The 17,507-nt window shown below is 45.5% G+C and overlaps 1 protein-coding gene across 1 annotated transcript in view; it reads right to left on the reverse strand.

Moving 5' to 3' along the window:
* Positions 1–1,840: 1,840 nt before the first annotated feature.
* The window catches only part of SPOCK2 (SPARC (osteonectin), cwcv and kazal like domains proteoglycan 2), a 98,687-nt gene continuing 83,020 nt past the window's right edge, over positions 1,841–17,507 (reverse strand). Inside the window, exons 8-10 of the mRNA XM_053307418.1 lie at positions 17,315–17,377; positions 10,332–10,469; positions 1,841–7,949 (exon numbers count right to left, since the gene is read on the reverse strand). Of these exons, the coding sequence (XP_053163393.1) occupies positions 7,804–7,949; positions 10,332–10,469; positions 17,315–17,377 (347 nt within the window). The 3' untranslated portion in view covers positions 1,841–7,803. The remainder of the gene's footprint in view (positions 7,950–10,331; positions 10,470–17,314; positions 17,378–17,507) is intronic.

Genomic DNA, 17,507 nt, shown 5'->3' on the forward strand with positions numbered 1-17,507 from the left:
AGTTGGCTGGGCTCCCTTTTCTCTGGTTGTTTTTTTTTTGGTGGAACCGGCGAATGAAACACAAACCAGCAAATCAGATGGCCCTTTCCACACCTGTTCCGCAGAGCAAGGAAGACTGTCATGATCCCTGATGAAGCTACCTTATGCTGAGTCAGACTATTGGTTCGTATGGCCTGCATTCTTTCCCAGCCTTGCCTAGAGATGCCAGGGATCAAAGATGGAATCTTCTGCATGCAAAATACACACGCAACCTCAGAGCTGCAACTTCAGCTCTAGCCCTGCTCCTTGCAAGCATTCAGGCAAGGACATTGACATGCTGAGTCTCCATGTTCCTTCCAACAACTGCCAGGAATGAGGAGACTTGCAGCATGCCGGCAGAGTACCATGCAATCGCTAGTTCTATACATGACAGTCAGGGTGGAAACCTGATGTACCATGTGGCGACTACTTTCAAGAACATCCCTGTGGGGGCTCCAATATGTGGCCTGGGAGGTGAAGTGATGCGGTGGGATTCTTTGAGGAGCAGCCCAGATTGATGGAGACAGCCAAGCCTCTGTTGTCTGTATGCAGAACGTGGAAGACCTGTATTCTTCATGAGAACACAAGATGTTTGGGTTCTAGCAAAACCACGTGACTGTGACAGGGCTGGTCCAAGACATTTTGCTGCCTAAGGCAAAGTATAATATGTATATACACACACACACACACGATTGGGTGGATGCTGACTAACAGGCTATTCTGCTGAGTCAGTGGCAACATGTAAGCACCCACAGACTATGCTACCAAGTCAAGCAGTGGTGACAGGGACATTTCTAGGTCAAAGGGGTGGGGTGGGGAAGAAGTGCATCCCATGGGGTGAGGATGGGCAGCAGTGGAGGGCAGGGTGGGAAGGCAGTGGAGGTGACTGCCTCACTCTGTCTTATGGAAGGGCTGCCCCTGGCATCTGTATTTGCAACTTTTAAACAGAGGGCAATTAGTCTTATGTGACCCCACATCCCATCCCTGTTGGGGAGATTTCCACATGTGGCTCCTCTTGATGAACTGGAAGCCATGTTTAGATAGTTACCCTGTCCACAACAGATCCTCGGGCTTGTGAGATTTTGCCAGGAAGTTCCTATATGCTTTTAAGCCTAAATATAATATGCCTAGAAATCTGTTTGCAAGAAGAAGAAGAAGAAGAAGAAGAAGATTCTTAGGATGCTAACCTGACAGTCACTGAGGACTGTCTTAAGCACCTGGGTTTTACAAAACAGATCTTTTAAAAATGAAAACCATGGCTGGCATGAAGCACAGTGCAAATGGGGCAGGAAGACATCAGCACTGCCGCTAACATTGCCAAGGAAGCAGCGGGGGCTCTGTTGTGCTGCTGACTACTGGGTGCACAAGCAGCATCTCGCCAGTGTCTCCCATTCATGACAATGGGAGAAACCAAGGCGATGCCGCTTGCACACCTGAGTCAGGACAGCGGAGCTGCTGCTCCCGTGTACATAGCAGCGGTGGCGGTGCTGATGTCTCCTGGCCCCATTTCAACTGCACATCATGTGAACCACCGATAGCAAGATGGCAGGATCCTGTGCCCACTTTTTGTGCTTCTTTAAGACTGTAGCCCTGCCTTAAAAAAAAAAAAGGTCTCTCCTGCTCCTTCCCAAACCTCAAGATAATTAACAGTTTAAGAAAAGAGCAATGCACTTTAAAAAACAAAACAAGCTACGCAGTTCAACATAATCATCACTGAGCAAAGAAACCAGAATTACCCTCTGCCTCCCGCCGCCACTGTCAATCAACCTGCAATCAATCGTTACAAAACCGCAGCTGACAGAATAGGACAATGAAGAGAAGAGTGTTTATAAATTTTTTATTCCTTTTTTAAAAAATAATGTTGTATTTCATTTCTGGGAATGGTGTATGTGTGTCCTGGTTCCTTAGGTTAAGTAAGTAAATAAGTAAGTATTAGGCTGAGACTGACAATGTGAAACGGGTTCCCCAGGGAGTCATAGGGAAGTAGTACAGGAGTGTCACAGCTGAGAGAAAGGGGAGAGGGGCTCTAGGGCCAGAAAAGCCGGAGGCAAGATCCAACCAAAGAGGAGCTCTTGAACACCCCATGATGGTTTCAAGGGGGCAGATAGAAGAGAGGGGGTCATGGGACTCCCAAGGGCTTAGCTTTGGTGGGATTGTCCCCTCGGGGTTCTAGAGCCCATCATATGCACACATACATTCTAACACTTGGTTTTGTTTTAAACATCTAGAATTACTGAAATACAATTGCAGCACTTAAATATACAAACTGAAATCGAAGCACTTGAACACGAATTTTAACTCTAAAGTTCAAAAGTTATTATTGCACATAAGACTTTTTAAATATGTTTTCAGGCTATAGGCAAGTTTGCGTCTCTCTCAGTTCTGGTTTATTAAGCATATAATTTTGTGGTTTCTTTTTTTAAAAATCAAACTTATTTCAAACACCTTTAAAATACTTATCTACTGGTGGTTTTAATATACACAGTCTTTCCATCAACACTGAGCTGAGATCCAGTCAAGAGGAGAGAGAAAGGGTTAATAAATAGACCAGAATATACAGATCTACTTTTGTTTCATTACGAGAGGACAGATTTGGAGGCTTGTGACAAGGAGTGTAGAAATGATCTATTTTAAGGTTTCAATGCAAAAGCAGAGAAGAGGTGTGTTTGGGCGTAGCACAGATTTCAGAAGCCGCTCATTTGTGAACACCCCAGTCCCAAACACAGTTGCCCCCATCCTGTAAGGAAGACCTACATGAGAAGCTGGTTTACACCCTGTAGCCAATGAGGATGCAGATCTAGATTTGCACTGCACCTGTCTTTCAGTGCACATCTGAACCTGGCTGAATTGACTGGGTGCATCTTTTGATACAGATTGGGATGTGCACCCCACCCTCATCCTGGTCCACTCGGTATGGCACACAACTAGTGCTAGATATGTACGTTCTCATGCATTTAATTTCTACTTGAAATCTGCTTAGATCTGTAATTTTAGGTTGCAGTCCTTAAACCGCATGTTCTGGAATAGTTGCACTAAAGAGGGCAAAAGCATCCAGGTAGCCATCTGATCCAGACTGAAGGTCAACTTTAGAGAAGGAGGTTCAAGAATTGCAGTCTATGCCCTATGCTTAAAAATGAAAAGTCATTTCTGAATATGGGAGAAGGACCTTTGGAGGAAATAGTTTTCAAGATGATCAGCTGTAGTTTTAGAACCTCACTGCTGACACTAGCAGCAGTTACCTTTCCCCCCCTTCATAGAGGCCATTGATCCCTTTCTGGGTACACTCTGGAGAGGAAGGAAGTTCCACTCCCTTCTTCTCCAATGTTCCCCCAGAATGGATGCAGGTAAAGGTAAGGAAATCCTTGCTTATGGAAAACCATAACTGGTACAAGTGCTCTGTACTCTATACCCCTCTAAGGGTAGTCTCTCCACATATATCCATTTATGCCATGCTCATTAGCCAGGATATTCCAGTGCAAGGCCATTTCTTGCCCATCTGTGGCCTGAGCAAGCAGCTTCCTAGCTCTTTAGGCCATTTCACAAATTAAGCAGAGGCCAACCCAAATCTGCTACTAAAGTTGTGCCCAACAGGAAGCTGCAGCCAATCACAGTTCCCAGATAAGTTCACCTGTATGAGATGTGTTGCAAATATATTCTTCATTCACACTTCTAAGTGTGCGCCTATACATGTTCTTCTTTCAGGGTACCCCTAAAAATGCATAAGGTAGTCAAGCAAAGAAGAGTACCACCCGTCATTAGGGTGGCTACTCGGGCCAGTTAGCTAGGCAAAAGACAATCTGCCCACTGTTCCATCTTTGCACGATGCTTGTTTAAAAAGGAGGCAAACTCAAAAATCATCTGCTACCTAACATTAAGACTGAGTTTAATATATATTTTTAAAAGGCTTTATGGCAATGCAGTCTGATGTTCCAGCCAACCAATTTTGCCATTGCACTGATCCTAATAGTAAGATAAAATGCTTCCTCTCCTGCTTCTTCTCCCTTTTCGCCAGCACAAAAGAAGACATATGCTGGTTAAACTGTCAGAGCTGCTTGCTATGTGGAGCTCCAGTGATGGAACTGTTGCTTGGCATGGTGATGATATCCTATCCTGTTCCCTTGGGAAAAGAGAGAGTCTTTTCCCCCTAAAGTTCTATCTGGTGTTGAGTTCCCAGGCTGGTTAGATGGTTCCTGCTCTTACTGAAAACAACACAACACTGAAGGGTGAGTGCACTGTGGAAAGCAAAGCTGTGAAAAGGAAGGGGCTGAGTGTGTATGTAATGTGTTGCTTCCTTATTTACAAGTCAAGACAAACTTGTTGGCATGGAGAAAGAGAGCAAGGCTTTCAAAAGCGGTGTTAATTGATTCTGTCTTAATTAAGTTCGAGTAGAGACCAGGATTGCTGACTCCTTTCCTCATTGAAGCCCCTGTGCAGTGGTTTCTTTCTAGAAAGGGAAGACCCTAGAACTCAAGACCGCTCCCAAATCTGACTTGAAAAACCTACCCACCATCTCACATATGAGGAAGACCTGCTTGTGATGGCCAGGGCGGGGTGGGGGTGGGCGGGCTGGCTATACTCTGCAAATGCTTAGAGACCCTTTGGTCTCTCTCATGACTCTACAAGTCCCTAGCAAAAGAAGTTAGGAGTACTCTTTTATCTTTGGACAGCTGCACAGCAATAGGGAGAAATGCAACAGATCCAACATACATTTTTCTAGGCATGAAGCAGTAGCAATAGTGAAATATTTCCCTGTGCAATTTCTCTGGCCCCATTAGGAAAGTAGTTGGCAACTCTAGTAGAAAAAGGACATCAATAATTTTGTATCCAAAGAGTGACGAGTTTCTCCCATGATGCTTTGGATGGAATCTTGTCCACTTTGGCAACTGTAGAAGTTAGAGAATGTGCTAGAGAGTGATAAAAAATAGCGCAACATTTGTTTCAAACCTCCCCTCTCCCCCCCCCACCGCCGACCTTTTAAAATTACAACTGGACAGTAGTTTTTAAGAGACATGGAATTTGTTTGAGAGAAGTTTTGCTACCTATGACAAACAGACCCTTTTGTGTGTCCTCCTGACTTCTCCTCAAACTGGCTTTTGTCTCATTTCAAAAACCTACAACACCAGCCTTGCACGAGAGATAGGAAATAGTTGAAAGTGGGCTGGTAGGGGCATCACTGCCACTGCTCTCGCACATTCCTTTTGTCCCAGGTTTTTGAGCAGCTTTGACCAGATCCTGACAGTAATCAGGCACAAAACTTGTGAACAGAATGATTCATGGGCTGAGGGTGAACACCACAGGTCACCCTGTGTGCCTGTCTGTCATGGACCAACACTCTGGGGGTGGGGACAACTGTCTGTCTTCAACCACAGAGCTGATGCAGCTGAAGGGAGGAAAAGCAATCATACATGATGGGGCTTCTTAACACAGCCAAAACACACCTTTACATGGATCTTTTCCAGTTCTGCCAAAGGACTGGTAATTCTCTTCCTCTGCATTAATTCTGGGATGCTGCTTCAAACAGTGGAATGAGCCAAATTGGCTTCTTTGATTTGAGAAATGTATTTACAGGTTACTAGACATGCATAACTGGGAAACCAAGCCCAGTACCAGACACACAACTATGATGCAGACAGAAGGGAAAGGGTTCCAAAGGCAATGACAAAGAAATGAGGAGGTGGAGATCTCAACCGGGGTGGGTGGGTGCTGGGCTTCCAGAAACCAAAGCTCGGGCACAGATCAACAAGATGCAAAATAACTCTTAGCAGGAGAAAGAGCAGGGAGGAAAAAGGATAGAAAACCACACTCCCTAAGATAATATTTCCCGTAGGGCATTGACAGAGAAGGTCACCCCCTTCTGGTAGTGACATGTTCAAGTCTCCCTCAGTGATGATTGATTATTCTCTCTGCAGAGGAAGAGCAACAGCGAAAGAAAGAAGGTCTGTGCGGGGTGTGTGTGTGTGTGTGTGTGTGTGTGTGTGTGTGTGTGTGTGTGTGTAGACAGAGGCATATAGAAAAAGTAAGACTGGGCAAGAAGGAAGGTAGAGTTTTCAACACAGCAAGGCGCATGTATTATCACAGCTGGACTACGTCAGTGTTCTCCGTTATGGCACCACTGCAAGCATGTGGCTGGGCTTACTGGGAGGTTAGCTCGCTTAAAAATCAATTATTAGTTTGTATATTTTTAAAGGATATGCAGTAGCATTTCAAGCCTCAATGGCTCTACAGGAAGCTCAGTTTTGCGTAAGCTCTAGAATGCTCAATGGAAGCCAAGCTGGCTACCCCCATTCTCCACATACATACATGTACACGCACACACGCACACAAGCACCCACCATCTGTCTATGTTGTACTAGCAGATCCATGTCTGCAATGCACATAGGTTTGCAATCCACACAATATATGCTTGTGGTTCCCACAAAGCACTAAGTGGATCCAAATGCAATGGAAGGGGGGAAGTTGTCTCCCAAATGAGAATTTAAATTTATCGTGGTGATTAAACCCTGTCCAGGTGAAAAGCATAAATCCCACTGGCTTGGAAAATAATACTAAAAGAAAGTCCTGGGTGTACGAAGCAGCTCTCTCTAGAAACAGGCCAACACAATAGCAAACATGCAATACAATCTGGGATCATTTAGAAGCAGAGCTGTTGGGACGGCTGTTTCACTGTCAGATGGGTGATGGTTTCTTTTTCAGTTTGGGGAAACTGTGGGGCTGCCTAGGCCTTCAGCTCCCCTGCCTCTTTGTCTTAGTCAATAGTCTTATTCCTCCTTCTTTTAACTAACATTCTCAGCCAGCTCTATAGCAGAATTCCTCGGTCTCCCCATCAGGGCATTTCGAGGCAACTAGGAAATGCTTTGTTCCACAGGCCTAACTGGCACATCCATTACATGAAAAGCAACCAGAGATAATTTTGAGAGATGACAAGTTCAAAAGTCCCTTCCTAAGAGCCCTCTAATAGGCAGGCTTGAGTCCATCAGAGGTGAGCACAAGTCAGCTGTTAACTAAGCACTGCAATACCCCGTCTGCCAAAAGAGGATATTCCAGGAAGGCAAGGTCTTGCACATCCTTCGATGCCTCTGAAATGATCGTTGATGTGTTAGCTGCTGAGCTGCATTCTGTACCAGCAATATGCTGCCTGGCTTAGCCTGCCGTGGTCCTTGAATTGTCATTTAGGAGGAGCTGCTCCTAGCCCCTCGTCTTGGTGTCCACCCTCGCTCTCTCTGCTGTAATGGAGACACGGGAACGCTCAGCAGCTCCCCTGGCTGTCTGTACAGAGTGTGACTGCAAAATGCCAGTGGCAATTTGCTGCACCAGGGTGTTCATCTAACAGTGCAGCAGTTACTGGAGGATGTTGCTGGGTACCACAGCTATTGCTATGAAGAGGGGGCAGGTATATGCATTTCTGACACCTTGCAGATATGGCTAGGAGCTGAAAGGTGACACCGACAATTTAAAAATAAAACAAAACACACACACACACCTGAACCTAGAGTGCAGAGTACTCCCCCCCGCCCGCCGCCACAGTTTGTTTTGCTACAGCTTTGATCTCTGCTAAGCTGGGAGAAAGCAGATCATCCCCACAGGCATGTAAAGAGAATCGACTCACCCAGGTGAGCTCACACACACGCACATGCGCACACACATTCACACATGTTCTGCCATAGTTAGTTACATTCAACTGTGTTTCCTGATCATCTTGTTAAGCTGTTCCTCTCCTTCGAGTGTTGCCTGCTGTCTCCCAGCCCTACAGCCAGCATCCTGACCAAACTGTGCTCTTAGGTGTGTCTACCAGATGTAGCCTCCGTCGTCTGCCTCTCCTGCCTCTCCCTCCTCCTCTTCGGCCTCCTCGCCGGCCTCCTCAGTCTCTTTCTCTTCCTCGTCTTCCCAGCCAACGCCGCTCCCAAAGTCCCCAGAGAACCCGACAATGTCGTCTGCAGCAACAAAGAACACGAGAGGCACTGGTAGGAAAACGTAATACTGATTCACTTCACTTCAGAACTGCTGAATGTGAGAAGTTACATTCTGCGGTATCCATTGAATTATTGTAGTGGGAGCTGCTGGCCATAAATTCTGACTCTGGCAGAGACGGAGCTGCCATGAGCAGTGCTGTTCTGTTATTCAGAAATGGGACTTGGTGTGGCCTGATTGTTGATGGAGGACTATGGCACTAACGGGCAATAAATCTCCTCTTGACTCAATCTACTGTGGAATATACCGTTCAGTCACAAGCAGCCAGTGAGATGGAGCCAGGGGTTTTTTTGGTGGGGAGGGGCAATGTTGGTTAAAGATATAGCACTTTTTGGATTCCAGGATCCTAAGGTTTGGGAGACCGGCATGGCTTGTCTGTGTGCTTGTTTCTGCACTCCTGCAATATCTTCTTAACTTAGACTTTGAAAATAAGTAGGGATGTGCACAAAACAATTTTTGCATTTGATTTGAGTTTGCATCAAATCAGGCTGATTTGATGCAAACTCGAATCTGCTGCTCTCGAATCAGGGTAGATTCAAATCGATTTGAATTCAATTTGAATGGGCTAGGGGGCAGCTAGGTGGGTTGGGTGGCAGGGTGCCATGGGTGCTGCCTACCACCCATAACACAAAGCGATCAGGCAAATGGTTTATTTTTTAGGATTTTGTTTAGTTTTAAATGATTTTGTATTTTCTCTGCCATAGGGAATAATGGGGATTCAAAGCGGCCCCATTATTTCCTGTGGGTAGTGCCTAGGTGCTCAAAAGCTGGTTGGGGGTAGAGCACTATGAGTGCCAACTACCACCCAACACACAAGGGAACCCTGGTGATTTTTAGGGAATTTTATGTATATTAGAATCTTAGAATGGGAAAACTAACTTTTTTTCATAATAAATGCCTATGAAGAAGCAATGTAATGTCAGAGTTGTACATCAATCGAATGTGTTCAGACTTCCAGATGTTACATTACTTCTACATAGGGATTCGTTATGAGAAAAAGTTAGTTAACACCACATAATTTAAAATACATAAAAATTTCCATAAAATTACTCAACTATGCCACTGCCTCGGGTGGTACTTGGCACCCTTATTGCCCTACCCCCATACTCACTATGGAGTATCTAGGCACTACCCATGGGGAATAATGGGGTTGCTTCAAAACCCCATTATTCCCTATGGCAGGGGAAAAAAATACAAACTTACTTAAAACTAAAACATTCCTTATAAATCACCCGAATGCACCACTGCCTTGCGGGTTGGGTAGTAGGTGGCACCTATGGGGCCATACCCCCTAAACCACTCTGGAGTATCTAGGCACTACCCATGGGGAATAATGGGGCCACTTTGAATCCCCACTATTCCCCATGGCAGAAAAATACAAAATCACTTAAAACTAAAAAATCCCTTAAAAATCACTTGAGTGCCACAGCAGAGAAGCTCAGAGGGACATGATTAAATGGCAATGACTAAGGGAAACTCTAATCTCGAATTGATTTGATTCGAATTCTATTTTGGCCAGGGGTACCAGGGCAGATTCATTTCAAGGCTGAATTATTCAGATCAACCAAATCTGAGTTGAATCAATTCAACCTCGTAACTATTTGGACATCCCTTTGCACATCCTTAAATATGAACAGGCCTACCTTAAGTGGCGCAGCGGGGAAATACTTGACTAACAAGCAGAAGGTTGCTGGTTTGAATCCCTGCTGGTATGTTTCGCAGACTATGGGAAACACCTATATCGGGCAGCAGCGATATAGGAAGATACTGAAAGGCATCATCTTTTACTGCGTGGGAGGAGGCAATGGTAAACCCCTGCTGTATTCTACCAAAGACAACCACAGGGCTCTGTGGGCGCCAGGAGCCAAAATCAATTTGACGGCACACTTTTAAAATAAGCAATTACAAAAGATGCCATGAGTCTGCAATGCTCTCTCCTCCAAAGTAATCTGATCTTGTAAGGCTGCTTTGAATCTCTCACTGATCAGGGAAAGGGGAACATGAAATGACACATAAAGCATAATAACCAATTCTTGTTGATTCACTAAACCCTCATAGCAAAAAGCATTCGCTAATATGAAGAGGAAAAGTACTCAAAGTAGTCCCATTGCCTAATATGGCCTTTTAATTTCAATGGGGTTACTTTGGGTACAGTAATTTTCCTCATCATGGCAGCCATTGAGCTTTCCTATGCCTTTTCCTTACACTATTTCTTGCTTGCCTCCTTCACCTTCCAAGCAGAGCACTGAAGTCATAGCTCACCCATTTCTCAATGGAACATATTTATCTATTCCTCTCCACTTCTCCCACCATTATTCTATCTTTTTATGCTTCACTTTCCTTACCACAGTCTGGATTCCCATGCATTCTTGTTCCTGTTAGCTCCATGCCAAGATGGTCAACACACCAACACTCCCCACTGCTTGGGTCACACTGCATCTTTCGGTAGTACCCATCCTCATCACAGCTGGGAATGAAGACCCCTAAGATACAAAACCAGCAACACCGTGCCATTGAAAACTGGGCCAATGAGAACAACTTAGATACAACAGTTGCATCCATTATCTTAACAAAGAATTTAAAGAAAGGTACCCCCTGAATAAGAACAAGTTGTAAGGGCACTGGGCAGCGTTCCCTCTAACAGGATTTCCTAGGTGTTGTTGACTACAACTCCCATAATCCTCAGCCAAAGGCCATTGCAGCTGGGGATGCTGGGAGTTGTAGTCAACAACATCTGGGAATCCCTGTTAGAGGGAACCATTAGGCCAGCGGATCATGTTCTGAACTAATTTCAAAAATATGCTTATTCAGTAAATGGCCAAACAGACACCTGATCTCAGGGAGCTAAGTTTAACCATAAGAAAGTGGGAGAGGAAATGTTCTTAGACCATTGTTTAAAAAATACAAAAATGATGGTATAAGTTCTATGAATGGCACCCAGGAACATAGGAAGCTGCCTTAGGAACACAACAACATAGGAAGCTGCCATATACTGAGTCAGACCATTGGTCTATCTAGCTCAGTATTGTCTTCACAGACTGGCAGCAGCTTCTCCAAGGTTGCAGGCAGGAATCTCTCTCAGCCCTATTTTGGAGAAGCCAGGGAGGGAACTTGGAACCTTCTGCTCCTCCCAGAGCGGCCTTCTACCAAGTCAGACCATTAGTCCATTTAGCTCAGTATCGCCTACAGTGACTGGCAGCAGCTCTCCCAGGTTTCAGGCGGGGGGCGGGAATTGGACAGATTGGGAAGAAAAGGTAATGCTTAAAATCACCATGTGGAAAAAATGGAGACTTGCCATGTACCAGAAAGCGGTTTATATCTGGACTTACCTGATACCCCTGGTGCATAACCTGGCGGTAGTCTATCCACCCCCGCTCAATCTCCTTCGGAGAGCTGAAAGCCAGATCTTCCGTCTAGTATGGCACACAGTGTCCTTCCTTTTGGCCCATGCGGTAGCATTTAAGGAGGTTGAGCGGGGAGGCCTAGCCCTACCTGCCCTGCAACCCTATTTTGTAACTGAATTCATGTCCTACAATTTTGGAAACTGAATTTTTGTGAATGTCCATAATATTTCCAACCTCTCGCAAAAAACCTGGGTCTCGCTTTTCGCTCTGCATTGGCGCAAGTCAGCATGGGGCGTAACATGGTGGGGGAAAGGATCTTTCAATGGTAATATCACACAAGTATTAAAAAGAGAACACCCGGACTACTTGAGAGATTTGTTATTCACACTTAAAAAATGGAAGGTTGAACCGGATCTATTTAAAGGATCCTCCTCAGTTAAGCAGCTAAGGAAAACGATTTATGGAGAGATTCTAGAAGTGGGTTTTAAAAAACCGGATTTAGAACGTAAACGCTACAAACACCGCACCTCACAGTACTTGTTGCAACCCGATCACCCTATCACTCTCTTTAAGGAGAAAAAAGTCCCTTTCCATTTATGGGAAACAAGGTGGCGCTTATACCACCAAGTACTGCCACTTAATGCAGCTAAGCCATGGCTCCCAGAGGACGAGCAAGAGTGTCCTAAAATCACCTGCAAACAGAAAGCTAGTGAGCTAGGCAAAACATTCAGGGAAACCCACTCACATTTCTTAAAAGAGTGTGTGGTAGCCAAAAGAGTGTGGCAGGGAGTAAGCAAGCTGTTAGAGTGGCCTGATTTGGAAAAACAGACTTGGGAAGAACTAACCTCGGGTTTGAGCGATAGAACCTCTTTTCGAGGTCCCAGAAAGAAACCTTCAAGGAAAAGGGATGGAACGGGTGCCCTCATACTAGAGAACTGGAACGTTCCCCTTCTCGTAATCAGGTTAGTAAACCTGTATGTCATTTATGCAATGCTCGTGCATAGGAACAGGGAGGGAAGACGTGACCAAGAGGTTCACGCAGATGAGACAGTAAATCTCTTCTGGAAAAGTTTATATGGTTATGTGCAAAAAGACAAGAGTATCTCTTCTAAACAGCAATGGGACAAATTATGGAAATGGACGTTGGACGTAACCCACACCACCGATTACCTGATGTGCCTTGTAATCCCCCACCCCCAAGTTACAGTACTACCTGCATATACCTCATAACCTTGTGGGTTTCCAAATCCCTGTGTGTAAATCTTTGTAGATATATCATGTACAAACAACCACTTTGTATATTATTGTGCTTTGGAAACGTACTGTATGCTTTGGTAGTTTGTTGGTTCAATAAAAAAATCTTGTCCTATAAAAATCTTGTCCTATCTACAGATGCTAGGGAGTGAACCTGGGCCCTTCTGCATGCAAGTAGATGCTCTTACATTGAGCTGCAGCCCGATCCCCCAAGGGGGATATCAGCAGACAGTGCTCACATGCAGTCACTCATCCAAATGCAACCCAGGGCAGACCCTGAAGAGCAAACGAGACCATTCATGCTCGCTACCACAAGACTAGCTCTCCTCCGCTAAGGACCTGTGATATTCTTCTCTCTCTATTGTTGCATATGTGATTTTAGACCTCCCTCGTGTTCTGTAACCTTTCCAGTTTGTATTGTTAAGTCTATCCATTGGTGGGTCCCCCCCCCCCGCCCCGGCAATGTGAAAAATGGGGTTGGGATGGGGAACTTTTACTTTTCAACATTGTTAAACAAGTTTACAGAAACTCATGGGCCTGTGTTGTGGGGCTATCGCAGACTTCAAAGGCAGCATCAGGACTGTTAAGAACTGGCTGTTGAGCAAACAGGGTCACTGCAGATTTCCTTGTTGCCCTGAATGGGGAAATCTGCAGTAGCACTGCTTGTGCAGTCACCAGGAAGTTTTTCACACCCGGCTTTTAGTTCGCATCTCCTCCGGAATAGAGGTGTGCATTCACATATCGGCCAAATTTACCCCAAAGTTCCTGCGATCTATCGGGGAGCACTTCACACACAATTGGGTTTTTTTAATCGGGCGTTAGTGTAGCCCGACTTATATCTGGGGTTAAAAAAATCCACTTTTTGCATTGTTTGGGGGGGGGCAACTTTGAACTCACAGTAAAGCCTTGTAGAAAACCTGTAATAAAGCCTGCTGTCTGGGAAAGCTGGTTCTTAACAGCTCCAGTGCTGCCTTTGAAGTCAGCAACAGCCCCACAACCCAGCCCCACACCTCAGTAGCACTGTACATCATGTGGGCTATGGTTACTGAACGGCATACCATTAATGAACTGATATAAATATGGGTGGTATAAATGTGGGCACCCAGTGCCAAACCACTTCCACCCCACTCCTCTGGAAAATGAGAAGTTGCATTAATGTGGTTAAAATCTGCCCAAACTGTTCAGGGATCTGCTCACAAAAATGGTTTACTATGTGACTGACTCATGAGGCTGCATTAGGAATGGCTACCCCACATGAATGAATCAGGCCTTATGGCTGTACTAGATCTGCCTAATTATGTTCTTCTAACAGATTTCTGAGAGGTCAGCCTTTGAATGCTGGGCTCTTGTGTGTTCAGAAAGGGGGGGGGACCCTGATTGCTTCACACAAAATCTTCAGGTCACTGTAATTAGATATGATTCCTCCAGAGCTCTTCACACCCCTCCCACACAAATAAAAGGGATTGTGAAAATAAGGCTAGGAATCAGATTTATGTGTCTTGTATAATAGCACATGAAGGACAAGTATCGTGCTTGTAGTTTTGATGTCCCGTATTTCATAAAATGTCAGTCCCTCGGCTTTGAGGCTGTTCTTCTAACATATCTGCTGCTTTATTCAGCTTGTTCCCAACTCTCTAAGGACCAATTCAAACAATACTCTGAGCTGGCCAATGAAAAGATGTGGGGGAGGAGCAGTGCACTGTCATCTAATCGCAATGGGGAGTGGTCCAAACCATCCCTCTATGCACAGTTCAGATACTACTTTATTGTGCCCCTCCAAACCAGGAGGGCAGATTCTGCCCTAAGCATTTGAGTTCCCCTCCTCATTTTACTGACATTTCCCCCACTCAACTAAAGCCAATAATAGGCCTGCCATATGGTAAAAGTCTCTTGTACCTTTAAGAAATGCACATCAAAGGGAATTTCAGCTGGTGCAGCCTTTCCTTCTACAGCATAACAAGTGACACCTTCTGAAATTCCCTCTTCTGTGCATCCCTTAAAGGTACAGGGGACCTGTCCTCTTTTCCATATGGCAGCCCTACCAAATAAGCAATATCTTCACTTCCCAAAATATATTTTTCTCCCCAACCAAGAGTCTTCCCTCTCCCTCCAAAAAATGTAAATGAGAAGTTGCTCCTCAGTCTTTCTGTCTGTCTGCACCTCTGCCCCATACGATTAGGTGATGGTACAACAGGTGGGGATGGAGTCATGTGCACCTATGCCCCCCCTCCCAATGTATTTATGGTGGCCAGTTCACTGTATCACCTGAACTGGCTCCTATGGTCTTTTTTGTTGGTTTGTTTAGACCATGCCAATGTAAATGTTACAGCTCCCATGGGAGAAGGGTGCTGGAAAAACATTTCTGCGTGCCAGTGCTTCACACAGTGTGCACATTTTAAAACCCTGTGATCATCTCCTTTCTAGTGCCTACTGCTGTCACGGACGTGTGATTTCTGTAGTGTACATTATTATTTCTTTTGTCCCACAACTGCCTCTCGTCAAACAAGCTTGGCAGGGTTTAAAAGCCACGAACAAAGATGCTCGTGGGATGAGTATGCCCATCTTAGGAAACAATGCCTCCATTGTACCTCTTTCCTCTGTTGGGGGGGAGAAATTGCCTGCCTCCAGCATGAGGGTCAAGTCGGACAATGTGTTAAGTGTTTGATTGGGGTTAGCAGGCTTAATAAATAACACACATTTAGTATGCATAAACAGCAGCAGCAGGGTGGCCTGGATCAGGGCTACAGTGTGGGAGGAAGGGGGCTTTAACCCTTGCCCCCACCATGGTCCCAGTCAGGCTCCCTGTACCTGTTAGTTGGCCTGAAAGGGAAGCTCCCACTGGCATCCAAGAGGAGTTTACCTCCTGGGGCAAACAGCAGCTGTGGGGGACAGCTGAGCTGGATCAAAATGTGGAGAGGGCAAATGATAATACCCCGCCGTTCCCCATGCCATGATCCTGATTCATATCAGGCCACCCGCACAGCTGCTATTTACTCAATGGAAACAAGCAGCCCCAATCATGCAACATGTAGTTTAACCCTCCATGTCTGAACTCACGTAGACTGAAGACAGATGGAGTTTGAAAGAAAGTTCATTGCTAGTGGTGGGTACCATTCATCCTAGTTGTGCCTCTGGCGAAATAGGTTTGGCAGATTTTCGTATTGTTTTGAAAACCTGCCCCACCAGAGCTGACCGCGAGGCAAAAGAAATGTGTGTTACCCCGCAGGAAGGCAAGCTTCTCTCACTTTTATCGCTCTTGGACATGATTCTTTCCAGTGGCATAACTACGATTAGGCAAGGGGAGGCGGCTGCCTGGGGGACCCCACGCCTCGAGGGGGCCCCCAAAGGCAAGTCAAATGTGAAGTGAGTGTGTGTGTATCAGCGAGGGGCCCATTTTAAAATTTTGTCTCTGGGCCCACTCCAGCCTCGTTATGCCCCTGATTCTTTCCAACTGCACACTCCTTCCCTGCCTCCTAAGAAAGTTTCTCTGAGATCTGTCAAGCTGCACTGAAAAGCTGGAAATAATTCACCCAGGGGTGAGATGCAGAGGCGGAACCTGATGGGCTAGTTTGGAAAGAGAATTTGTCTGAATGCGACAGGTGAGAAAAGTCATGACACAGAAGTGCCCCAAATTACAATGACAATATGACAAAGCTCAATCATGAATCTGGCACTGACACTCGAGTCCACTCTGGGTTGTGCTTTGATGTAACAAGGTAAGAAAAAGCAGGTGGAACTGAGGAACTGAGATGGGCCATTCATTGCAGTTCAGGAAAGAAAAGGGCTGGGTACCCAATTCAGTTTGCCCCAGGAAAATGATGAAGGAAGAGCCTCTCTGTCTTGATGGGGACCGGTGTAACGAAGTGGCAACTAGCATATGAAATATGGAGCACGGAATGTGCTGGAATACAAATCTCAGGGGTAATGGCAGAGGAAAACCTCAGGCCACACAACTCTGTGGTCAAACATTCAAGAATAGTGTGGAGAGGTGCAGATCATGCATGGAGAGATCAACAAGAAGATATGGCTCTGTGGGTCATACGGCCATGTGTGTGTCCTGGAGCACAAAAGGATTGCTGCAATTGAAATGAGGTCTAGTTTGGCCCTAAGAGTATGCATTGTGAGCCAGATTGTCCATGTGTGTGTGAGTTGTGAGCCAGGTCTACTTAGTGACAGGCAAGATGCTCTCTCTCAGCTTCAGCACCCCACATGCTGTCCCATCTGCAATCTGGATATAACAACTCTGACCTACCTTAGAGGACTGTTCTAAGTTCTGCAGAAATGATGTATGTGAGGCAATTCACACCCTTGAAATACACTGTCTCACACACACACGCACACACGTATGTTTCGTCTGCCTTTTAACAGACCCTGCGCACAGTTGTGAAAGAGCACTCTTGTGCAAGGTGCAAGAATTGCGCAAGTACCATTGCATGACAGACAGCCATGATTTCCAGTGGCCACTATGCCCACTATGTAGCTGCATTCGTGCAATTCTTGCATCTTGCACAACTGCGCACATGTTCCATTAAGAGGCAGATGGAAACACTGCATAGTATCTCCACCACACACACACTAAGTATTAATTGATTAAACCAAGGCTTCTGGTATATAGCTGAGTTCTGGCACTGAGACCATACCAGCCCTTGAAAATGTCAGAGGAGAACAAGAACTTCTCCTCCCTCTCCTACAAATCCCCAACATATTTATCTTCACACTGCATGACTCACCAGGTTTCTTTTTTGCTGCTTCCTGGATCTGGATCCTTTCCAGCTCCACAAGACACGGAGGTTCTGCAACACCCAAAGCAGACAGGGCATCCATTGTCAAACCAGTTCAAATCTCAACTCATTGAGAAGACAGCCCCTCTCTTTCATCCCTCCCTGCTCACCCAGTCTATAATATGAGGACAAATAGCAATAG

The sequence above is a fragment of the Hemicordylus capensis genome, chromosome 3, assembly GCF_027244095.1.
Source record: "Hemicordylus capensis ecotype Gifberg chromosome 3, rHemCap1.1.pri, whole genome shotgun sequence".
Taxonomy (NCBI): Eukaryota; Metazoa; Chordata; class Lepidosauria; order Squamata; family Cordylidae; genus Hemicordylus; species Hemicordylus capensis.